Source organism: Ovis canadensis, chromosome 15 (assembly GCF_042477335.2).
Source record: "Ovis canadensis isolate MfBH-ARS-UI-01 breed Bighorn chromosome 15, ARS-UI_OviCan_v2, whole genome shotgun sequence".
Taxonomy (NCBI): Eukaryota; Metazoa; Chordata; class Mammalia; order Artiodactyla; family Bovidae; genus Ovis; species Ovis canadensis.
In genome coordinates this window covers 41,989,330-42,014,620 of record NC_091259.1, presented here as the reverse complement: position 1 = coordinate 42,014,620, position 25,291 = coordinate 41,989,330, and the positions used below count along the sequence as shown (strand labels likewise).

At 47.3% G+C, this 25,291-nt stretch overlaps 1 protein-coding gene across 3 annotated transcripts in view; it reads right to left on the bottom strand.

Moving 5' to 3' along the window:
• The window catches only part of GRAMD1B (GRAM domain containing 1B), a 197,958-nt gene that overhangs the window by 121,762 nt on the left and 50,905 nt on the right, over positions 1–25,291 (bottom strand). For 2 of the 3 annotated variants that reach the window (XM_069554218.1, XM_069554217.1), the window contains exon 2: positions 15,352–15,429. The exons of the other annotated variant lie outside the window; for it this stretch is intronic. In XM_069554218.1, coding sequence (XP_069410319.1) covers positions 15,352–15,429 — 78 coding nt within the window. The remainder of the gene's footprint in view (positions 1–15,351; positions 15,430–25,291) is intronic. 3 annotated transcript variants of the gene reach the window in all.

Genomic DNA, 25,291 nt, shown 5'->3' with positions numbered 1-25,291 from the left:
GCATCCACGCCTGAGCGCAGGTGCGTGTGGGAAAGAATCCAGACCACCACTGACCACTTCCAGCCCGTACTTACCTCTGAGACGCACTGAGCCTCTCCCTACCTTTCTTCTCCCTGTCCTCCCCTCACCCCATCTGCCCTGTCTTTCCCAGTCCTCACTTCTGTGTTTCTCTTCACAACGAATCACAACGGCTTACATGCCTCACCTCTCTCTCCAGTGCCTACCAGCCCCTGAATTTAACTCTGATCCTAGAAGTTGGGACCTCTTTCTTCTCCAGAAAACCTCCTCCCCTCTTCCTGTCACAAAACCCAAGGTACAGTGTGTTTGGCAATGAGATTCTGCCATGGTTCTGCCAGGTTCAGGGTCCACATTAGCAAAACGAGCCCCACACCTGTTTAGGCTCGCACCTCCTCAGCACCTTCTCAAGCGAAGTCCCCGGTGAGCAGATACAAGACGTGAACACACAAAGGCAACACCCCAAAGGTCCCTATGTACAGGTCCCCATCACTGGAAGGAAATTAACACCCAAAAAGACCCCAGAGATCGCCCCTAATTCAGGCAGAACACACCATTCTCTCTCTCACCTTTCTTTCTCTTGGGAACCCCGAGTTCTTTACCAAGTGAAGTAATTTACCATGAAAAAGGAAAATAATGATCCCTGGCCAGGCATGAAGAACCCAGAGAGCCAAGGAAGCTGCCTGGAGACAAGGTCCACTCAAGCAACGCATCCACCGAGGAGCACACAGCCTCATTCATTGCACCCCACATCCTCCACCTTCAGCCTCTGCCAACACACCATACTCCTTCTTGGGGACCTATCACCCGGCAAGAAACTGCAACATCCCCAAACACGGCAGACAACCCCACAGCGCTCCCGCCTCTGCGACGAGCCCCGGGTCACCCCAAACCAGCCAAGGGCCACATCCTCGTGCCCTGATCTCCATCCAGGGGCCCTGCACCTACTTGGCTCGTAGAAAGGACAGCTTCTTCCTCAAGGAGGAGACGTGGTGGTGGCAGGCCTGCTTCACGGCCGTGCTGCAAGACACCGTCTGGGAGCGCAGGTTCTGTACCATGCTGGGCTCCGGGGGGAGCCCAGCACATGGCCACAGGGACCTCGCGGCTGCGGGCTCGCTCTCGGGCCGCTGCTCGTGCAGCCCCTCCAGCTGTCGACCTGGCCCCTGTAGCCGAGCTCTCCCCGCCCTAAGGTTCCACACAGAACACAGGAGGGCGGAGGGCCTGGGCTGGGAGGGCCTCAGGCTCCGGCTTAACCGGGATGCCCCCTGCCCGCGGCCCGAGCCACAGCTCCAGGCTGAGCCCTCCCCCACCCTCCCACATCTGGCAGCACTCCGGGCACTTGGTGAGTCTCCTCTCCTCCTCTGTCCTCAGACAGGGAGGATGGAGCTGCACCTGCATGTGATGTCAGCCGCCGGAAGGGGGGTCGAGTGTGGGGAGCATGGGCAGCGCTCCCAGAGGGTTTGTTACTCCTGGCTCTTTCCTCCCGGTGAGGAAGCTGACCGGGGAGATCACCTGAGTGTCCACGGGGCCGTGGGGAATTCGGCAGCCAGGCGGGTAGACGGGGCTAGAGTGCCCTGGAGATACAGGATTTGGGAACAATTTCTGGGACAGAAACTGAAAACATCTTTCCTTCTGATAGGAGGCTAGCTATTCCGACGGCCAGACCTGAGCTGGAAGAAACGGGCTTGCTTTCTGGCCTTGCTCCAACCCCAGGGGCTCCAGCTCCAGCTGCGCTGGTTTCTCATTGGTTCATTCATCCATTACACAAACATCTGCTGCTGAGCACTTACCCTGTGCCGCATACGAGATACCGTTTCTGTCCTCCAGGGTCTCCCAGGCTAGAGGGAGATGGACAAGTGAACCAGAGTGCACAGCACAGGGCACGTGTCGGGCAGAATTAACCACAGCCTGCTAACTACTATGCCTAGAATACAGATGTGATGAAACCTACCTTAACTGGGAGAAGTGAGGGCAAGCTCTAGTAAGACATGCATTTCTTTGAAGCTCATCAGAGAAGAAGTGATATAAGAAATTCACAAATTAACGACACAGAAGCCTCTTACTGCACTCCACCTTCCTTGATCGTAGGAACTGATCTTTTTTCCTATCACACACAGAAAAGGGGTGCTGCTGCTGCTAGTAACCTCCTCAACACCTGTGAACTCACCTGCACCCACATCCACTATTCTCTCCTATTCTAGAGTAGTCCTCTCACCTCTGATCTAAATCAATCTCTTCTCACCTCCTCCAAACCCGTTTCCTTATCTTTCAGCAGAGGCACCCCCCAGTAGAGCACAATAGAATCCTAGGACCAACTTTGAAGACCTCCCCTCTCTCACACCCCTTGTCCAGGGCACCACAAGTTGAGGACGTTTTATCCCCTAAATGTGTCTGGAACTCACCTACTTTCCCCCCCCCATTCCCAACAACCAGCATCCCACATCCAAGCCACCAATATCCAGTCCTTCGTCTGAACTATTGTAACAGCCTTCTAACTGTACATCCTTTCCCCAAGCTGCAATCTATCTAGAATCAGATCTGACCCCATTGTCTCCCTTCTTACAACTTCGATGGCTTCCTAGTGCTCTGAGCATAAAGACTCAAGTCTTTGTTGTAGCCAACCAAGCTCCTCTCATCTCGTCTCATCATCTGCCTCCTCTCACTGCTTCCCTCCCATCTCAGACTCATCCTTCTGGCCTTAGTTCATCTACCACACTCTCTCACCACCCCCACTTTGGTCCTGGCCCAATTTATTTGATATGTTCCCTCATGAAACCATGTTCCCTTTCTTCAATACACACATATAAGCTTGTATTTTCTCTGCCATACACTCACTTTGCTGACAGAGGTCCATATAGTCAAAGGTATGGTCTTTCCAGTAGTCACGTATGGTGTGAGAGCTGGATCAGAAAGAAGGCTGAGCAGTGAAGAAATGATGCTTTTGAACTGTAGTGCTGGAGAAGACTCCTGAGAATCCCTTGGACTGCAAGAGATCAAAGGAGTCAATCCTAAAGGTAATCAACTCTCAATATTCATTGGAAGGACTGATGCTGAAGCTGAAGCTCCAGTACTTTGGCCAGCTGATGGGAAGAGCCGACTCACTGGAAAAGACCCTGATGCTGGGAAAGACTGAGGTCAGGAAAAGAGAGTAGCAGCGGATGAGATGATTGGATAACATCACTGACTCAACTGGACATGAGTCTGAGCAAACTCCGGGAGATGGTGAAGGACAGGGAAGCCTGGCGTGCTGCAGTCCCTGGGGTCACAAAGAGGCAGACGCGACTGAGAAACTCGGCACAACTTTCCTTGTCTATCTGCTTCCAGCGTTTGTTCCCTGAATCCATCTCTCACCCAAGGACCAAGAGGATTTTTCTCACAAGAATACCTGGGAGAGACCTCACTCTCTTCCCTCTTCTATAAATACAGTCCAGTCCATCCTTGCAGGATGATACATGATCAGGCGCCTGCCTACCTGTACAAAGATGATCTCCAGCCACTAGCTAGCTACCCCCACTCCTGGGCCATTGTTGGCATCCATACTGAAGTATTTGCCATTCCTGAGCACTTGCTTTGCTTTGCTTTACTTTGCCTTGCTTTCTCACACCTCCGGCTTATGTACATCTTGTTCCCACGCCTAGGAACGCCGCCATGTGACAGACGCCCACTCCCCTTGCAGCTCTGAGCTGAAGCACAGCCCCCTCCATGGAGTCTTTCTGGATACCACCGCCCTCTCCCTCCCTCCTCCCCCATCCTACCCTATGTGGAGGACCTACATTATTCTAGTCAGGCAAATTTCTTAACTCCACTGAGCCTAAGTTCTCTAAACTCCAATATAAACATAATAATAGCATCTATTTGAAAGGGCTGTTGAGAGGTTTATATTTAAAAGTGTACGTAAGAGTCGCTGCACAGATTAGGTACATTAGTACACAAATTCTTTAGTTCTATTACAACGAAAGTCTATTAGACAAAGTGCCATCTGTCAATTATTACATTATACTTACTTTCTTATAGATATGTGCCACTGAAAGATAAGAAGGCTCCTGAGAGCAAATGTCATGCCTTATTCTATTTATCCTTAGGATCAGTATCTGATATTTTGTAGATGATCAGTATTCTACACAGAAGAGCACAGATCTGCAAAGAAAGTGATAGTAAAGGGACTTCCCTGGTGGTCCAGTGACTAAGACTCTGTGCTCCCAACGCAGGGGGCCTGGGTGTGATCCCTGATCAGAGGACTACATCCCACATGCTGCAACTAAGACCCAGCACAGCCAAATAAATAAATTAATATTAAAAGAAAAAAGTGACAGTAAAAACTCACCATAGCCAAAACCATGAGAGTATTGGCAGCTGCCACTTACTAAGCACCAGGCACTCAACACATGCTATCTCATGTATTCTTTACAAGAAAAGGCTTTTACAAGTGATGAAACTAAGATTCAGAAAAGCTGAGTAAAATGCCTTTAAAAATGCACAGTCAACACAGAAGACAAAACTAGGTCTGCTGACTGAGGCTCTCGCTCTTGCCTGTATCTCGCAGGGCCAAGCGGCAGAGGGCCAGGCTCTATTCTTGCAGCAGCCTGAACTATGGCAGGCTCCAGCATCTTGTAGACACTTCACATCGGTTTGTGGCAAACAGGCCGGCAGGCAGCATGGAACTGGCATGTGAATGCATGCAGCCCTGCCTTGGTCCTCAGTTGCACTCCAGCCCTGTCCACGTCTCATTTTCTTCTATGAAAAGGCTTCCTGGTTCAACTGAGATCACATTCTGTTGAGACTAACATCCTATACAGAAACGGTCCTTAGTGAAACATCTCTTTTTTCCATGCTTGTGGCTTTGTATGAAAGGTCCTGACACTGGGTGAAATGTACTAAGACTTATTGGGGACTTCCCTGCTGGTCCAGTGGCTGAAAGTCTGTGCTTCTAATGGAGGGGGGCCAGGTTCCATCCATGGTCAGGAAACTAGATCCCACATGCCGCAATGAAAGATCTCACATGCTGTGTCTAAAAGATCCTGTGTGCTACAACTAAAACCTAGTACCCCCAAGTAAATAAATATATTAAAAAAATTTTTTTTAATCAACAGTGTAGTTTGAATAAGCAAACAAATTGAGAAAATTTAAAAAAAAAACAAAACACTAGTGACCTGGGAAACCTTTATCAACTGGTCCAGTTTGGATCTGAGAACTACTGTTTTGTAAATGCACCCCTGGCTTCACCTCGAAGCATGAAACTGGCTCAGCATCTCTAATTCCATGGTACACATAGTTTGAGGAAGCTAGATCTAGTCTGCTTTCAAACAGAAACTTGAGGAGATTATTCTTATCTCTGAGACAATCTCTGTTTCCAACAAACTAATTCTCTAAAATCAATACTTCTCCCTGCCACACTCCTGCCCAGGAAGTGACTGTCTCCCTGAAGTTACTTCCTGTGCTGGGGACTCTGCCCCTCATCATGGTCCCAAAGGCTTTTTTCCTTTCTGGATAGAAGCTGATGTGAATGAGGAAAATAAATTCTCAGAAGCCCTTCAGTTTGGATGTCTTATTAAGGCATTTCCCTCTCTGCAGTATACAGACTTTAAAAAAATATATTTATTTTTTTAATTTACCTGCTTGTTTGGCTACGCTGGGTCTTAGTTGAGGCATACGAGATCTTTAGTTGAGGCATGTGGGATCTAGTTCCCCAACCAGGGATCAAACCTAGGGCCCCTGCACTGGGAGGTTGGAGTCTTAGTCACTGGACCACCAGGCAAGTCCCAATGTGGATTTTTTAAAGATTATAGTACAGTAGCTACTTTATCTCTAAATATGATATCCATTCTAAACCTTTTACAAGAAAAAAGAAAAATCAATGTTTTATTTAACCAGTGGAAAGTTATTTCATACTGAAGTATTATAATTTTGATCTTTAAAACAGAGAAATCAATATTTTTTTGTCTGCTCTGTGAAACAATCCTTCATTCTGCAATTGACAATGTGGCTTGCAGAATTAGGAGCAGCCACAGAAAAGGGTCCATATTACCCACTACACTGGCCAGGCACTACAATGGCCGGTGTGGGAAATGCCATCCTAAACATCAGGGTGTGCTGTCCATCAAACTGGGCCCAGAGCAACGAGCACAAGTCAGATTCCCTCTCCCCAGGGTTCAGATCTCACACTTGCTCTAGGCCAACATATCAGAGGCCAACATCTGAAACGCCCCAGAGAGTCTCTTAATTGGTCAGAAACCTGCTGGAGGAAGGATTAGGTGCAGGGTGTAAAGGTTTGTTCCGAGCTTCGGCTGAGTGATTAATTAGCACTCTGAGGACTTGTTCTCTCCAGGAGAACCCACTGACTGTGAAGGAAAAACTGAATTCATTCAGAAAGACCATGGTGAGCACACACCAGTACTGAGTTTCCAGGGCAGGGGTCCACAGGGACCACCACAGAAGCATCCTTCAGCTCACAGCCGTCTCTGTTTCCCATACTGCCCAACATGAGCTAGGGCAAAATTATATCCAACATCCACCATGAAGAGTTCAAGGGGCTGTGGCCAGGGATGAGGATGAAAGGACCAGGGAAGACATTTAAAGGATGTTTCTGAGCAGAGGTTTGGAGGAGAGATCATCCATAACATTTCATTTGGGTTGTGGTGAAGAAGGAATTCACAGGGCCTGGACTCCATCTTAGGTCTGTTCATGCTGATCATGCTCGGCCACCTTTCCAATGGGCTCTGAACTCTGTGTTTAGTGCCTATGAAAACAGCAACAGAAGGATAAGACCCCCCTCCAGACAGGGGAACCTTGAAGATCATATCTAGGTTACTCATCGCCTAAGAGAAATCATACACTAATCACCCTTCCTCCAGACAGGCCATAAATTTTTCTGTATCTATCGGAGTGTAACCTCGGGTTTATTGATTATTGGCTAACTGTTTGACTGAGCACATGAGCACATAGCATGTGAATGATGGGTTATTGGGATTGTATTTTCCTCGGTTTATGTAAGTCTCAAGGAACTTGGAGTGGTGGGTTCAGACACACACACATGGGGTATGAAAGATTTTCACAAATGCTGGTCGGGGTCCTTGGCTAAGAGAAGACTCTGCCTTGGGCCCGCCGGTGTAATAAACTGCACTCCACTATCTGCATTGTCCTTCTGAGTGAGTTTGTTTCCCGGAACATGTGGCTACAACATTTGGTGCATTGGCCGGGAAACTCCTCACTTTGAGGAGACAGGTCTCATTTGAGGCCACCCCGAGGCTTTGTGGCTTGAATCTCCTAGAGGAGGGAAGGCGCCTCGCCCCTCTGGAAGAATTCAGCCTTTCAACACCCGGTTTCTTCGCTTTGGCAGGTAGTGAACGGCAGCAAGGGAACTGAGCGCTCAGGTGAGGAGGAACCCACCCGGCAGGGTGGAAGAGGGGGCCTGATCACCCCCCTGGGAGGGACTAGAAGGAGCGTGGACCCACAGGAGCCTGGAATAGGCAGATGACAATTGCTTGGTACACAGGCTAATGAGCATGTTAGGGCTTAGGAAAGAAATTTGTGAAGGTCATTTAGGAGGTGGTGTCCACGCTATCTTGGGGAAAATTATTACCAAGCAATCGCCAGGGGATTTTTAGGAGAAGAAACTTGGTCCTTGTGTGCTCATATTCTACCCTCCCCCAGGAGGTGTCCCATCTGCTGTGAAATTCTTGACCCCCTTGGAACTGTCAGGCTGGAAGGAAGGGAATACATAAGCGAATTGGCTTTTCCGGAGATGGCCTAGGACATGGAATATTTAACCCATCTGTGTTCATCCACACTTGATCAAGTCCACCAAAGCAGAACGGACTTTGAAAGTTAAGGGAGAAACAATCTTGGACCAAGTGGTGTTCTGAATCGGCCATGCTGACCGGCAGGTGAAGGCACGCCGATCCCTTCTCCCTCTGGGATCTGGCAGGTAAGGCTCTTCTCACCCCAATTAGGAAGGAGGCAGAGTGGCAATTTAAGTGTTTCACTGAGTGGAAATATCAGAAGTACATAGGGTACAGAGAACTTCATAGACAGAATGGAAAGGAAAAGTAGAAGAAGGCCCGAGAAGGTAAGCAAGATGGGGGAAAGTAAATCTAAGGCAACTGTATTGGAGTGCAGGATTAAAAATTTTAAGAAGGGATTTGGAGGAGACTATGGGGTGAAGATGAAGCCTAACCTCTTCCACATACAATGTGAGGTCGAATGGCTCCCTATGGGAGTAGGATGGCCACCAGAGAGCACCATGAACTTGAAAATAGTGGAAGGAGTCTATACAGCAGTCACAGGAGGGCCAGGGCACCTAGATCAATATCCATATATTGACTCACCTAGCCCATGGCTAGGGTTAGTTCAAGACCCTCCTACTTGGACAAGGTTCTGTATCCAGAAGGGAAAGGGAAAAATATTAACAGCACAAAAATAGACTGATGATAAAAAATGAAATTCTACAGGATTTGGACGGGACGACCTGACCCCCCCCCCCCCATACTGGATAATGACGCTCCTGTCTCAGTGCTCCACCAGGATTGGAGGCGGGCTTAATGCCCAATTCAGGGCCAGGTGAAGTCCTGCAGCAGCCGCTGCTCCTCCGCCAGCTCTCCCCGAGGTCATAGAGCCACCGAGGTGGCTCTGATCGCGGTGACAGAAGCCTCCGGCCAGGACTTCCAGGATCTGGCTCCAGCCACTGCCCAAGCTATACCCGCCTCTCCCGGAGAGTACTGACAAAAAGGGGAGGGAGACGATGGAATTAAGCGGAGACTGCGCTCTGCCAGAGAGCCAGAGGGAACGAAAGGGAATAGACAAGAGATCTGCAATGCTAGCTGCTGCTCTGGGAAAGTCTATCTCGGGCCCTCCTGAAAACCTCTTCTGTCCCAGGGACAGGACAGTCCTTCAACCGGTCCCAATGGAGGCCCCGGGCCCCGTTACAGCCAAACCAGTGTGCCTGGTGCCAAGCTTTCGGCCACTGGAAGAATGAATGCCCTAAGGGAAGGAAGGAAGAGGAAGCTCCCACAGTTGTGGGGCTTGCTGGCTTGGAAATTAAATAGGGCTGCCAGGGCTCAGAGATATCAGGTCCCCAAGAGCCCATGGTAACCTTAAAAGTGGGGGACCAAAACATTGACTTCATGGTGGATACAGGAGCAGAACTGTCGGTAGTAACAAAACCTGTGGCACCACTGTCCAAAAAGACTACCGCTGTAACTGGGGTATGGGGAGAAGACATGATTAAATCGTTTTGCCAGCCCAGAAAATGTCAGATGGGGGGCACCAAGTGATTCACGAATTCCTCTACATTCCTGAGTGCCCAGTACCCCTGCTGGGAACAGACTTGCTCTCCAAACTAGGAGCACAAGTGACTTTCTCCCCTGAGGAGAGGCCCACCTTCTGGATGGACACTATCACTTATTTGCTCTCTCTCTCAAGACCCCCCCCCCCCGCCCCCCGCAAGATGAGTGGAGGTTGCATGAGCCTCTGAAAGGAGAACCGGGTGGGCGGGAAGAACATGAGAGACAGCTAACTCAATTATTCCCTGAGGTCTAGGCAGAAGACAACCCCCTCTACCCCCAAGCTGGCTAAACATCAAGCCCCAGTGATAGCAGAACTCAAACTAGGCACCATTCCGGTTAGAAAGCTCCAGTACCCGCTACCGATAGAGGCCTGGGCCGGCATACTGCCCCACATCAATAGATTGAAATAAGTGGGCATTCTAGTAGAGTGCCAGTCAGCTTGGAATACGCCAATCCTGCCAGTCAAAACGGAAGGAGGGCAGGACTATAGGCCTGTACATGGTCTCAGGCTAGTCAACCAGGCTACTGTGACTTCACACCCCCACTGTTCCAAACCCCTATACCTTTTAGCCTCCTCCCGCCGAGGACTAAAGTTTATACTCGCTAGATCTCAAGGATGCCTTCTGCGTACGCCTTGCCCCAGCGTCACAGCCCATCTTTGCCTTTGAATGGAGGATCCAGTCGGGGACAACAAGCAACAGCTCATCTGGACTCCCCGCCAAGGGTTTAAGAATCCCCCAGCCATCTTTGGGGAAGGCTTGGCTTCTGACCTGAACTCATTCCATCTGAAAGAGTATAGATGTTAGCTCCTACGTTACGGGGATGACCTGCTGCTGGCCGCCGAGACCAAGGAAAAGTGCTGGGAAGGGACAAAAGCACTGCTCCAGCTGCTGATGGAAGCAGGTTACCGGGTGTCAAAGAAGAAGGCACAGATCTGCGAGGAGGAGGTAAGGTATCTGGGGTTTGTTTTAAAGAAGGACACAAGGGTCCAGACCCTAGTTGGGTCCTATACACTGATGGCACTAGCCTGATAAAACAAGGACAACAGCTGTCAGGTTAGCCAAAGCGGAAGGGGCCATCAAGACTGAAAAGGGACGGTGGGAATTGCCAAGCGGCAAATTATTGGTACCAGAGGAGCTGGCACACAATCTGGTAAGCCAAACACACCAAGCAACCCCCTAGGCCATGCTGCCTGCTCACAGGTTAATGCTGCCTCTCGGGTATTCAGACAAAAACCTCTGGGTATTCAGCGGAAAGGCACACTGCCCTTTGAACACCTGGGAGTGGACTTCACTGAAATGAAACCTCACCGACACTACCGTTACCTGCTGATCATGGTATGTACGGTCTCGGGATGGGTAGAAGCTTTTCCTACCTGGACTGAAAGAGAATCAGAAGTAGCCCGGTGCCTGCTTAGGGAAATAGTTCCCAAATTTGGACTTCCTACTAGCATTGGTTCAGACAGTGACCTGGCTTTTGTAGCTGATTTAGTACAACAAGTAAGCAAAACTTTAAACATCAAATGGAAACTGCACACTGCATATAGGCCCAGAGTTCTAAGATGGTGGAATGAACCAACTGGACATTAAAGAGACTCTCCAAGTGGATCATAGAGACTGACTGCTCCTGGGTGGACTTGCTTCCGATGGCTCTGCTCAGACTCAGGATGACCCCACAGTCCCAAGGCTATTCTCCATACGAAATTGTGAATGGGAGGCCCCCTCCCATAATAAAACAGGTATCAACCAATTTGCCTCAGGTAAGGGGGAATAGGATTTCACGGCAGATGGAATTGGATAAGGTAATAAATCGGGTAACAGTTTGTACAAGAAAGGGTGCCATTCCCCCTCGGGGAACAGATTCATGAGTTTACGCTTGGTGACCAAGTATGGGTCAAAGATTGGAAACGTGATTTGCTAGCCCCTTGGTGAAAGGGCCCTTGTGTTATTCTAACTACCCCTACTGCAGTTAAAGTTGCAGGTATTGTCCCTTGGATCAATCATACAAGGGTGAAGAGAACATACCACGTAGACCCCAAAAACACTGAGTGGACTGCACAGAGGGACCCCGCTGACCCTCGAGAGACTAAGACCATCCTTAAGAAGAAGGAAAAAAGAAGATCCTGGAGGAGCCCCTTCAGGATGAAGCCACACAACCAACTCCTGCTGCTTGGCCTCATCAACGTGATTTTGAATTTAACTTCCATTTCAACTCAGGACAATGCTTTCATCTCATGGCCACATTCCCACGCAGACTTCCTTCCACACTCCCAGCTGCTGGGTATGTAGGGCTGTGCCTCTGTCAGTGACGGATGGACTTCCTTGGTGGGTGTCACTGCTCTGCCAAGGAGATTTTAAACCACTCTGCTCTTTTCTGGGATGACAAAAAGAGACCTTCCTCTCTCTTGCCAATCATAACCTCTCCTTGCTCTCTTGATGTAAGACCTACAGTCAATAGACTCGGGTCATGGGGTTACATTTGATATAAATGCCAGTGTAACAAAAGCCTAACCTACTTGTAAATCTACCCCGGTAGCCCCAGTAAATCTACCTTATTTACATGCAAGGTGGACAAGATCCGTGTTTCAATGGTATGAGTATATTGCTGCTTATTCGTATCCTCTATAGGGACAACAGATATCATGATTAAAGTAGAGGCCTTGACTAATTTCACACAACAGGCCCTCCTAGATAGAACAAAAGCCACCCAAGCCCTAAATGAAGAGCAAATCCAAATGAGAAAAGCGGTAACTCATAATAGCATGGCTGTGGACATACTCACAGCTGCTCAAGGAGGGGCCTGTGCCATAATTAAGGCTGAATGTTGTGTATACATTCCTGACTTATCTGGCAATGTATCGACTGCTTTAGATGACATGAAAAACCAGGTAAAGCAATGTCAAATGAAAACATTCCTTTCTGGACTTCGGTTCTATCTTGGGTGAAGGGTGGAAAACTATATTTACCACTGTTATAGTTGTCTTGATAGTTCTGCTTTGTGGACCCTGAATTTTACAATGTGTTATGAACTTAGTAACCCGAAGGTTGTAGTCATTCTCCCAAATTGGCGGTCGGAGAGCCAGGGTGCAATATATCCCTATGAATGTGCTCATAATGTGAGTTAAGAGCATCAGGACGGGGGAATGAAGAAGGAATTCATAGGGCCTGGACTCATCTTAGGCCTGTTCATGCTGATCATGCTCAGCCACCTTTCCAATGGACTCTGAACTCTGTGTTTAGTGCCTATGAAAACAACAACAGAAGGATAAGACCCCCTCCAGACAGGGGAACCTTGAAGATCGTATCTAGGTTACTCATCGCCTAAGAGAAAACATACACTAATCACCCCTTCCTCCAGACAGGGCATAAGTTTTTCTGTATCTATCGGAGTGTAACCTCGGGTTTATTGATTATTGGCTAACTGTTAGACTGTTTGAGCACATGAGCACATAGCACGTGAATGATTGGTTATTGGGATTGTATTTTCCTCGGTTTATGTAAGTCTCAAGGAATTTGGAGTGGTGGGTTCAGACACACACACATGGGGTGTAAAAGATTTTCACAAATGCTGGTCGGAGTCCTTGGCTAAGAGGAGACTCTGCCCTGGGCCCGCCGGTGTAATAAACTGCACTCCACTATCTGCATTGTCCTTCAGAGTGAGTTTGTTTCCCGGAACACGTGGCTACAACAGTGGGATGGGGCAGAGAAACAGCTAAAATATCACTTTTATCAGCGTACAATCCAATCCAAAGTACTGAACAAAATCAAGGCTGACTCTAGTTAGCAAGAAGCCGTGGGAAAAACGTGCTGCAGAGTCTGTGCAAGTTGGCACCTACTCATCTCTCCCAGGAACGTCGCAAGCGGCAGAGACAAAACAGAGGACTGAGGAGCTGCCCATCAACTGAAGGCATGATGATCAGAAATGGACGGTTTCCGGAGATGTGCAGCGCACAACATGGGGAAGGGAGTTGTGCTGGGGAACTCTACAGACCCTTCCAATTTTGGAAGCATGGGTTGTCGAAATCCAGAGAGCACTGAAAAGAGGGCGAAGGCCACTCTAGATGATTTCAGATGCACAAAGCAGTGAGCAGCGGCTGGAAGTGAGACTTTAATTCCCTGGTCACCTAGGTGGAAACCAGGAATCTTAACTGATAGACCACAGGGACTAGTGGCTAGAATCTAAGTCCCTGGTCCCTGTCTACCTTGAAAGGAGAAATCAGGCAAGGAGGGAGAGGAAGTAAAGCATTCATTAGAAAGGCAGGGCACATGGGCAAACTCCGTTCAGTTGCTAGAGTTGTACCTTTGGGAGGTTTAAATCCTTTGTAAGGGGCCAGTCTTCTGGGTCTTTGTCTGCTTCTTAGGCAATCTTGTTTTGACCAGCCCCACCCCACCCCACCCCCTACCCCACCCCACCCCCTATCACGCATTTAATTTGTCTAGGGACCCTCCCCTAGGTGGGATCATACAGCTCAGTGAAGATGGATTTCATCCCAAGGGCGTATGGGAGGCAGAGGGCAAGAATGCCTATAGCCTGGCACCCCCTGCCTTTTTGACCTCGTTAAACCTTTTGTGCAAGTGTAGCTTCTCCCTTGCCCCAAGGATGGAAATGTATGACCTCCTGATCTTCTAATAGGGCTTAGCTCTGTTCCTACCATAAAAGGGTCCAATATCTTGTTATTCACCCTATTCCTGTCGTTTCTTTTATCAAGGTGTAGATCCCAAAATGTAGATAGTCTGGCCACAAACATGTAGCCTGGAGCCCATTTGTCTTCTGGCTCAGAAAATGTAAACAGGGGCCTGGGAATGAGTGTTGGGCCTGCAGCCCATCTAATATCTCATGCCTCCTAGAGACTGAGGGAACTGCCATCGGATCATAACTGATCAAGCATCTTGATGAAAGTGATTAGTCTCTGTCCCTTGAAGACCCCAGGAAGAAAATGAAAATGTGAGTCGTTCAGTCGTGTCAGACTCTTTGCGACCCCATGGACTAACCCCATCAGGCTCCTCTGTCCATGGAACTTTCCAGGCAAGAATACTGGAGTGGGTTGCCATTTACATCTCCAGGGGAACTTTCCAACTCAGGGAGTGAACCCAGGTCTCCTGCATTACAGGCAGATTCTTTACCATCTGAGCCCAGGGGTGCCCCATGCCTCCACCTAAATTGATGAGCTGAACTGTCAATCATGGCTAGTAATAAGCACAGAACTGAGAACTATAGCAAGAGACATAAAGCTTTCTAAATCTAAAGAGAAGGTCCCAGCCTCTGTGATCCAAGAAGCTTAAGAGAAGTAAGGGAAGACAGGGACAAAGGAAAATCAGTCAGGAAACACAGTCCTAGTTGCCCCCCCATCCCCCCAGCCACCCCCCACCCCCACTACCACCCCACCCCCGTCAAGGACTGCACATAATCACCTGATACACGTCTGCAAGTTCTGCAGGAACTAAGACCTCCACCCAAGTGGAGGATGGAAGGACCCTCCTGACTTCTTTCAACTAGAGCCTGAACTCTGTCGACCTTTGTCCCAATTCTATGCTGAATTCTCCTCCATTCAAGCACCTGCATGAATATGCATGTACCCCTAGCTTTAGCATAAATCCCCTTCTCTGGATCTTTGACTTGGCAGTATCTTTTGGTTGACACCCAGCCAAGAGGCAAACCCAGCTTTCAGGTACCACTCTGATGACACACGCACCATCCCAGGCCATGCCGTTTTCCTCAGGCTTGGAAACACCCTTTCCCTCTCCAGATCCACAGCATTCCCAACCTTTACAGGGCACCTCAGGTCCTGCTCCAACATCTTCCCAACAGACTTGGTTTCCACACACTGACTTCTCCCTCTGCTGAGCACCAAAAGCCTTTAGAACCAGTGCCCTCTCAGGTCGAGGGGGTAGTGTTCTTTCTGACCCGTGTTGGAGCACAGAGGTCAGGCCAGCTTCTGTTTCTCTGCCGTTCTCGTGGTTCGTGGTTCTCGCTTCTGGCAGAAACTTGACCTCAAACATCTTCCCCGTGCCCCGTCATCGCTGGCCTCCCGTCCTCCCCAGCCACGCGATCTCACCTTTCTTCCCGCACGCGAGGACTCAGGAACCTGCTGGAGTCATCGTCATGGCTGCTCTGCTGGCTGCTCTGCTGGCTGCTGCGGAAAGACAGGATGTGAACGGTTAACGCTCGCCTCCTTTCTCAACCCTGGGGTAAGCGCTGAGACTCCAGGGAAACAGGGTTACAACATTTTAAAGGTACACGTTCCCTCCCCCTGCCGTGGAAGTTGACACAGAGGACAGAACTGGTAGGCAGTGGAACTGAGACCTTCTGAAAACCCCACCCATCCTACCTTAAGCTCCCGGGAAGATCCTGACCTATTACCTGGCTCTTCCCAGGCCAGTGTCAAGGAGCAAGTGCCTCTGGCATTCTCTGTCCCTGGGCCTCTAGATCTGCAGGAGAGGGTAACAATCCCATTCTTCACCTGAGACCCACAGGTGCGGGCACAGCCGATAGGGCAGGAAGGGGAGGGGGTGGTGGGGGAGAGGGGAATTCCAGCAGGACAAAGACTTGAGACCTAATGGAGCCTGGGGCCACCTGGCAGGATTCTTTGCCTCCTGGGAGGGCTGGCAAGGAGGGTGAGCAGAGGAATTAGAAGGTGGAGTTTCTCCACTCCTTAAAGCCCTGGAAGCATGATGATTAAGGAGCTTCAGTTCACAGAGTTCTTAAAGTGCATACTGTGGAGCCCTACACTAAGGTCACAAGATGAAAATCTCCAGAATTACCTAAGCCCTGTAGCAACTGTTGCCAAGAGCCTCCGGATCTAAACCTGCTAGGTCCTTGACTCCGAGTTAGGTAAAATACCCACCCTATTATCCACCCTTCCAGTAGGAGTATTCTCTGCCTTGTTGCTATTCAGTTGCTAAACTGTGTCTTGACTCTGCAATCCTTTGACCTGCAGCACGCCAGGCCTCCCTGTCCTTCACTATGTCCCAGAGTTTGCTCAAATTCACGTCCATTGAGTTGGTGATGCTATCTAACCATCTCATCCTCTGCGGCCCCCTTCTCCTACCCTCAATCTTTCCCAGCTTCAGGGTCTTTTCCAATAAGCTGGCTCTTTACATCAGGTCGGGAAAGTCCTGGAACTTCAGCTTCAGCATCAGTCCTTCCAGTGACTGTTCGGGGTTGATTTCCTTTAGGACTGACTGGTTTGATCTCCTTGCTGTCCGGGGGACTCTGAAGTCTTTTCCACCACCACAATTCGAAAGCATCAAGGCTATAAAAACTGGCTACTAGCCTGTGAAAGGGGTTCAGCTGTTCAGCTGAACCATGAGCTGGTCAGCTGTTCAAAGAGCAATAAACTCTAATCTCTCATTCTGCCTCTGTCTGGAAATTCTCTTCCAAACAGTGCACATACCATGACACTTAAAGTTATGTGTAATCCAACAGTCATTTATCTTACTCAAGAGAAAGAAAGGCTGTTTGGACATTTTACGATACTAGCTGAACCTAAAGCTGGTGATCAGTCATTTGTATTAACTGCTAATTATTAAGTACGCCAGGTATCTAATCAAGAGTCCTTAAGCCATGGCCCCCTGGCCAAATCTGGAGCCCCTGCAGTCTAAGAATGGTGCTTGCTTTTTTAAACGGTTGGGAATTAAAAGTTTTTTTAAAGATAACAATACTTAATGACACGTGAAAATTACATGAAATTCAAAATTATATGTCATAAATACAGGTTTACTGGAACACAGCCACCCTCATTCATTTACATAGTAATCAGGACTGCTCTTGCTACAAGGGCGGAGCTGTGTAGGTTAAGGCAGAACTGAATTAAGTGCAGCAATGAGGCCATTAGTCCCACAAAACCTAAATATTTACTGTATGACCCCTTACAGAAAATGTTAGCAAACCCCTGTTTTGTATAAATTCTATTGATAATAAATTGTTATTACCATACATGTCACTCTAACCCAGGCCCAGTAGGACCAATATTGTTCCCTTGTTCTGCTGGATAGTTTACAGCCATAAAAAGCACTGATCTCTACACCGTATATTCCTTAGACTAGATCCGCAGCAGACAGCAAACTCTGAACGATCTTACAGGGTAAGTGCTTGTCGCAGTGCCTGCACACTTTCCCTCAAAGAAGCAAGTGATTTTATAACCATGCTCTCATGATCCCATCTTTCAGCAAGAAGGAAATGAACTCAGAAGCAATTTACAACACATTTTCAAATACACACACACGCACAACACACACACATGCCAGAAGTCAGAAAAGCGCCACATACGAAGCTTCCAGTCGCCTGGCAGAACAAAGTGTGTACACAGAGCACTTTTTTTGTCACTCATTCCCTATGGAATGGCTACTCGTCATTTGACTTGCCTTTTAAAAACAGGTACTCCATCATATATAAAATAGATCGCCAGTGGGAATTTGATGTATGACTCAGGGAGCTGAAACAAGTGCTCTGTAACAACCTAGAGGGGTGAGCTGGGGTAGGAGGTGGGGTGTATATCTATGGCTGATTCATATTGATGTATGGCAGAAACAAACACAAAACTGTAAAGCAATTATCCTTCAATTAAAAATAAGTGAATTTAAAAAAACCTCATAACAAATTATACTATCATGTTGCTAACCCACTGGACTTTTTTACATTGGGACTGACATGTCATATGGATCAAGTATCCTCCTCTATACAACCTAGGATAGGTGTTAAGGGTACAGCAGGCAACCCACAGATGACTAGAACTCAAATTTCAAAGCAGACCCATTATCAAGAGAGGAATACCAAAATAATACTACTAAAAAGAGAGAGAGAAAAATATCAGTCTACATTTCTGGCAGCACAGTGGCGAAGCAGGAAGGAGGGGTGTCTGGAGCCCCGTGCTTTACACCATCTAAAACCCAAAGGGGTTCCACCAATCCAATGACCACTCTCAGCACTACAGCCTCTTCATGGAAGAAATTAAACTTGACTCCATTTAAGCTACAATGGGCTGTTCTTCCTTCTCACCCTACCTTCCCTCGGGCTATCAAAACTGCTCAGTCGTGTCCGATCCTTTATGATCCCATGGACTATAGCCTGCCAGGCCCCTCTGTCCATGGGATTTCCCAGGCAAGAACAGTGGAGTGGATGGCCATTTCCTCTTCCAGGGGATCTTCCTGAACCTTCGTTTCTGGCATTGGCAGACGGATTCTTTACCACTGCACCACCTGGGAAGCCTAAAAAGGGAGCTCCCAGAACCAAATGACAAGAACCAGGGTTTCAGAAAAATAATTCTGAGCTGATATTAATAAGTTATCCCGCTAGATGGCACTGCCGTCTTCCAAACCAGAACCTGAAGGCAGCCAACCCATCCAGCTTCTGAAACCAAAACTAGAACCAACCTTCCGGCGCCCCCTTCTGGCCTTCCCATTGCTTAGGAAACAGTTCAGAGAGCGGAGACAAAAGCAATAATGGATCACCTTCAAACTATTTATTGGTTCTAAGCAACTAAGAAATATCAACTGCATGCATTCAACAAGTATTTATAATGCCCTCTATGTGCACATATATGAAGAAGAGGCAGCATGAAGGTTAGGTTTAGACCTTAGAATATTCTGCCTCAGATTATCTTTCACTTCCTATTATCACGACTCTGAGCAACTTATTAAACAGTGTTTTCCTTACCTACAAAATGAAGACAGATGTTATGACAGTTCTTAACAGTCATAAGGATTAAAGAATACAAAGCTATTCTAAGAATTAAAGAAATATCAAGAACAGTGTTTGGCACATATTAACGGCTGTGTGTGTGCGCTCTCAGTGGTGTCCGACTCCTTGTGACCCCATGGACTGTAGCCCACCCGGCTCCTCTGTCCGTGGGGTTTTCCAGGCAAGAATACTGGAGTGGGTTGCCATTTCCTTCTCCAGGGGATCTTCCCGACCCAGGGATCAAACCCTCGTTTCTTGTATCTCCTGCATTGGCAGCCAGGTTCTTCACCAGTCTGGCAACACCGGAAGCCCATTAACTGCTGTAAAAAATGCTGTTATTATGTGTAAGGCATCATTCTGTGGGTCATGGAAAATAAAGACATAAATCAGACAAGGATCTCTGTCTGATCTCAAACATCTCTCAACATGTTCACAATCTGGAAAGTAAGAGTCAGTATAAACTACGTTTAAAAGTAGAAAATGACAGCTCTTAGAAGTCAATATTAAATGCTACAGAAACAAAGACCAGAGAAAGATCATTTCCTTCCGGGGCTGGTGAGAGAAAACTGACTCAACAGCAAGGGTTTTTTGCTGACACTTGAAATTCAAACAGATTCAGGATGCACAGAAGAGAGGGTTCTGGTTCAGTTCAACTCACCAAACATGGACCACATGCAGCAATGGCAACAGGGTGAAAGGACACAGGTCGCAGACACTTTTGCTGGAGGATTTGAGGCAACACAGTGAAAAGGTGAACGTGAAACAGAGGAGGCCTACGCTAAATCCACCGCAACAACCTCTGCAGAGTGCACAGGCTCCTCCCCCAACAGGAGGAGCCTGGTCCTCTCTCCTCCCATTTTCAGAACATTTTTTTCACCACCATCTTTAAAGGTGAGATAGAGGCCAACCACTCCCATCCGCCACTCAACTCCATGAAATGATCTTTGTTGAGCAGAATTTCCAGAGATTCAGATACGACCTCTCTCTCAAAACAAAACAAAACAAAACAAAAAACCTCTCAGCTCCTCTCTTACATGAGCCTTTTCAAATGATACAGGCCACCTGGACACTGGGCAGCTTGCCCTGCCCTCTACATCAATCTGCCAGGCTTCTGAGGTCATGAAGAAAGGCCACCACCACAGCAGGTTGTTTACAGAGGAGTGTGGGAGGCTTGGGGCTTCCCTGTGGTTCAGTGGTCCGTCTGCCAATGCAGGAGACACAAAAGACAGGAGTTTGATCCCTGGGTGGGGAAGATCCCCTGGAGGAGGAAACAGCAACCCACTCCAGCATTTTTGCCTGGAGAATCCTATGGACAGAGGAGCCTGGTGGGCTACAGTCCAAAGAATCAGAAAATTACTGAGGTGATTCAGCAGGCATGCGTGCACGTGGGAGGCTGGAAGGTCAAGAGCTACATCCAGAGTGAGTCCATTTCAGTCAAGGCCTCGGAGAGGCAGGTGGCCAGTGTGGGTTCTGCAGCTTAAGGAAGGTAAGAAGAATTTAGAGGAAGGCCAGCAGAGGTTGCTCACAGATAAAAATATTTTGTCAGAAAGTCTGACTTGGGGTGACTTAGCCTGGGCACCAAATGACCCAAAGTCAGCTTAACAACGCAAGGAAGCAGTTGTATAAGCAACCGTTTTTTGCCTTTTCCTCAGAAGAGCTAGAAAAGGGACGAGGAAGACTAAAAGTTTCTCCTGTTATAAATTCAAGCTGCTGATAAAATTCACTATAGAAATTCAATTTTGAAACAGCAGACGGAGTTACCAAATAAGGTGGGGGAAACGCTTCTTTACATTCCAGAATGTCCCTAAGGGAAACTAGCTGAAGTGAATTGAATCCAGAGTCCTGGTTTTGTTTCTCTGCCAGCAAGGCAGTGCTGGGAGCTTATCCTAGAAGGTCACACTAAACCAGGAATGTTGGCTGGAAAAAATCCATTCCATCTGAGGCAGCGTACACCCCAGAGGCAGAAATTCACAGGCTAGAGCAGGAAGCTCTGCAATGCAGTCTAGGTAAATTCCCATCATCCACTGGTAAATTCCCATGATCCCACTGGTCTCTCTTCCCCACCCACCTTCATCCCTGGGCACTGGCAGGAAGGACGTTCAGCCTAAACACACAAGCTACTGGGAAGGTGTCCTTTTGTCCTCTATGAAGTACCGCTTCACTCTGAGGGAAATTAAATTTGGCAGGTTTTTTGAGCTGGTGCTTCATAAGCAGAAACAACTCTTTCTTACCCAGATGACACTACTGTGACTCCCAAACCCAGAAGGGGTTTGAGAAATTCTGGAGATTCCAAGCAGTTATGGCGATGTGTGAGCTGTCATTTAGTATTTCCAGAGCCTGGTGGAATCTGTACATTTACCCACACTAAGGCTGTGCCTCATTTTTTGCATTTGTTTTGGCCTGTAATCAGAGCAATTTAGTGTGTTGATACCAATTATCTTATGCTAATTAGAAGCTCTGAAAAGCTCAGTGTGGCTTTGATTGATGTATGTCTTTGATTAGTACAAGTGGGGGAAGAAATCATTTGAAGCAGCAGATGTAACAGAATTACTCTGAAAGTGTTAGTTGCTCAGTAGCGTCTCAGTCTTTGTGACCCCAGACTGTAGCCTGCCAGGCTCCACTGTCCATGGGATTTCCCAGGCAAGAATACTGGAGTGGGTTGTCATTCCCTTCTCCAGAGGATCTTCTCAACCCAGGGACTGAACCTGGGTCTCTCGCAGTGGCAGGCAGATTCTCTGCCATCTGAGCTATCAAGGAAGGCTGTCTCTAGTACGGAGACAGACAAACCTAGGTTCACCCCCGGCTTTACTTCTTATTGGCCCTATAAGTTTGACAAGTCATTTACCCTCTCTCAGCCTATTTCCCTGGAAAATAAGAACAATAACACACCATTTATAGAACTGTACTGAGGCTTAAGTTGTGAGTAATCTAATCACAATACCTGACTTCAGGATTTGGAGTCTGGTAGATTCAAGTTTTGCCACTTAGCACAGTGACATCGGGCAAATTATTTTCCCAAGTGTCAGACAAGGATATTCTACATGACTTTAAAGACTGTAATGAGGATTAGAAATGGTAGAAACCATCTACCATTTGTAAACATCTAGGGCCATGTTGGGCTTCTCAGGTGGCTCAGTGGTAAAGAATTCCCCTGCCAATGCAGGAGACTCAAAAGACTCAGATTCGATGGGGAAGTGGGGAAGATCCCCTGGAGTAGGAAATGACAACTCATTCCAGTATTGTTGCCTGGAAAATTCCATAGCGAGGCCACAGTCCACAGGATTGCAATGAGTCAGACACAACTGAGGACACACACAGGTCCATGTTGGGGCCTTGGCAGGTGTACCTGAAATGCTGGACATTCATTGGACTTTAATAGTCACAGTTACTTCAGCAGATAAATACTTTGAAACATCCAATACATGGAAGGGAAACAGCAGAAGAGACCTTTATGGTAAAAGTGTTGAGAGCCACTGACTTGAAAAGTAGACTCACACCATCACTGACAAAAGACCGAGTTTTCATGTTGGATTATATGCACCTGCAAAATGACTCTGGCATCTACCATTTTAGTTTAAGAAGGGTGTCTGGAGGGAGAAAGGCAGGTAGCAAATAAGTAGAGGATAAAAGGGAATAGTTTCTGTTTGTCATCTGGCAAGCGGCTATAAGAAAGTCTAATAATAGAAAGAAAGTAAACAGATGTGATTTGAGACACTGCCAAGGACTGCCAGCTTTTTACACAACATACCTGAATATTCTCAAATACTACTTAGAAAATTACATGCTATGCATGAAAATTAATGATATGTCTGCAAAGATAGCAGGGACTGCTTCTGCTTAATGATTCCCCTGGGAACAAGTAGCAAGGTGGGTAGCTGGTCAAAGATTCAGGGATTCAGAATCCAGCTAAATGTCTTTCAACTCACTACAACTCACTATCCTCCTCTATTTAGGTTTTGCTGTTGCTTTTGGCTGTGCTGCCCCGCTTATGAGATTTTTAATTTCCCAAAAAGGGATCCAAGACTCTTCAGAGTCCCTTGGACAGCAAGGAGATCAAATCAGTCAATCTTAAAGGAAATCAACACTGAATACTCATTGGAAGGACGGATGTTAAAGTTGAAGCTCCAATACTTTGGCCACGTGATGTGAACAGCTGACTTACTGGAAAAAAACCGAGGCTGGGAAAGATTGAAAGCAGAAGGGAAAGAGAGCAAAAAGGATGAGGTGGTAGGATGGCATCACTGATGCAATGGACATGAACTTGAGCAAACTCTGGGAGATGCAGAGGGACAGGGAACCATGGCAGGCTGCAGTGCCTGGGGTCGCAAAGAGTTGGACATGACTGGGCAACTGAACAACAACCAAACCAGGGATCGAACCCATGCCCTTGGCAGTCAAAGCACAGTCTCACCCCTGGACAGCCAGGGAATTCCCAATACTTCTCTATTTAATAGCTTTTTTGCCTGTAAACATATCCATGTCTCTGACTTTAAAAAAAATCTCTCCCTATCTCCTTTATGCTTCCTTCTTTTCCTTCAGGGCCATTTTTTAATTGAACAAACACATTATTTGGTGATTGCCAAACTTCATCACAACTGTATCACAGATTTACATCTAACGTGTTGTGATTAAGTGGTTATTAAAAATAAAGAAAAGATACTTATCTCCCTATTTCAAGCATATCTCATTTATTCTGATTTTTCTAGGTAATTTAAAATTCTTCATCTTAAAACATTTAAAATATTATCACATCTAACGCTCCTTTGTGTGTGCGCGTGCGTGCTCAGTCGTGTTCGACTCTGTGTGAGCCTATGGACTGTAGCCCACCAGCTCTTCTGTCCGTGGGATTTTTAGGCAAGAATACTGGAATGCGTTGTCATTTCTTCTTCCAGGGGATCTCCCGATCCTGGGATCAAACCTGTGTCTCCTGTGTCTCCTGCATTGGCAGGTGGATTCTTTACCACTGAGCCACGTGGGAAGCTTCTACGGCCATCAGTAAACTTTAACTTACTTAAAAAAAAAATAAAATAAGCTGGGAGCTTTACTATGCAGATTCTTTGGCCTCTTCCTCCAATTTATGAAGTCAGAGGCTGAGCCTACTCAAGAATACATCTTTTTAAAAAGTGTCCAGTGATTCTGGGGGGCAACCAAGATTGAGACCTCTGCCTCTATTCGTCACCACTGACTCGTGAATTAGTTGTTGCAACCTGGACCACACTCCTACCCTGCCTTGCCATCAACCAGGACCTCTGTTACTGCCAGCCAATGACAATAGTTATTTATCTATCCTAACCTCATTTAACCACCCAGGCAGTTCTGCCACTGATGATTATTCCCATTCTTTAAACTTCACCCTTTTTGCCTTCAATGACACAACCATCTGCTGGTTCTTGGATTTTATCCTGTTTATGGGTTTCTCTTCTTTTTTAGCAAACTTTGTGGACTCTTCTGTTTGGTCCTAAAATGTTTCCAAGGACTCATTAAGCCACTCATTTAATAAATTATCTGATACCCATCATGAAAGCATTAGTGGCTCAGTCGTGTCCGAGTCTTTGTGGCAGTTGCCTCTGTCCATGGAATTCTCAATACTGGAATGGATAGCCATTCCCTTCTCCAGGGGATCTTCCCTGACCCAGGGATCAAACCTGGGTCTCCTAAATTGCAGTAGATTCTTTATTGTCTGAGCCACCAGAGAAGTCCATAATACCAACTATAGACTGGGCATTGTTTTAGAATTTAGATACGAAATACAGAGTAGTAAACAAAACTGAAGAAACCTCTATGCCTCAGTTAAATTCAGTTCAGCCACCCAGTCATGTCCGACTCTGTGCGACCCCATGGACTACAGCACGCCAGGCCTCCCTGTCCATCACCAACTCCCAGAGTTTACTCAAACTCATGTCCACTGAGTCAGTGATGCCATTCAACCATCTCATCCTCTGATGTCCCCTTCTCCTCCTGCCTTCAATCTTTCCCAGTATCAGGGCCTTTTCCAATGAGTCACTTCTTCACATCAGGTGGCCAAAGTATTGGAGTTTCAGCTTCAGCATCAGCTGCTGAAGCTGAAACTCCACACCTCAATGAGTTCACATTTTATTGGGCATCTTGCTCTTCCAAGCTTTATGCCCAGGGAGCCTAGGTTTTGTGGATCTATGAAGTTGTTATAGTACACATTCATGGGAGAGGATTTATAGCTCTCATCTGATTCTCAAATAGAGAATGTAATCCACAGGAGATTAAAATCCGCTGCAATATATCTCTGAGAGAATCATATCCGCATGCAAAGCTTCAATCATGATGGGCACATTGATGACACC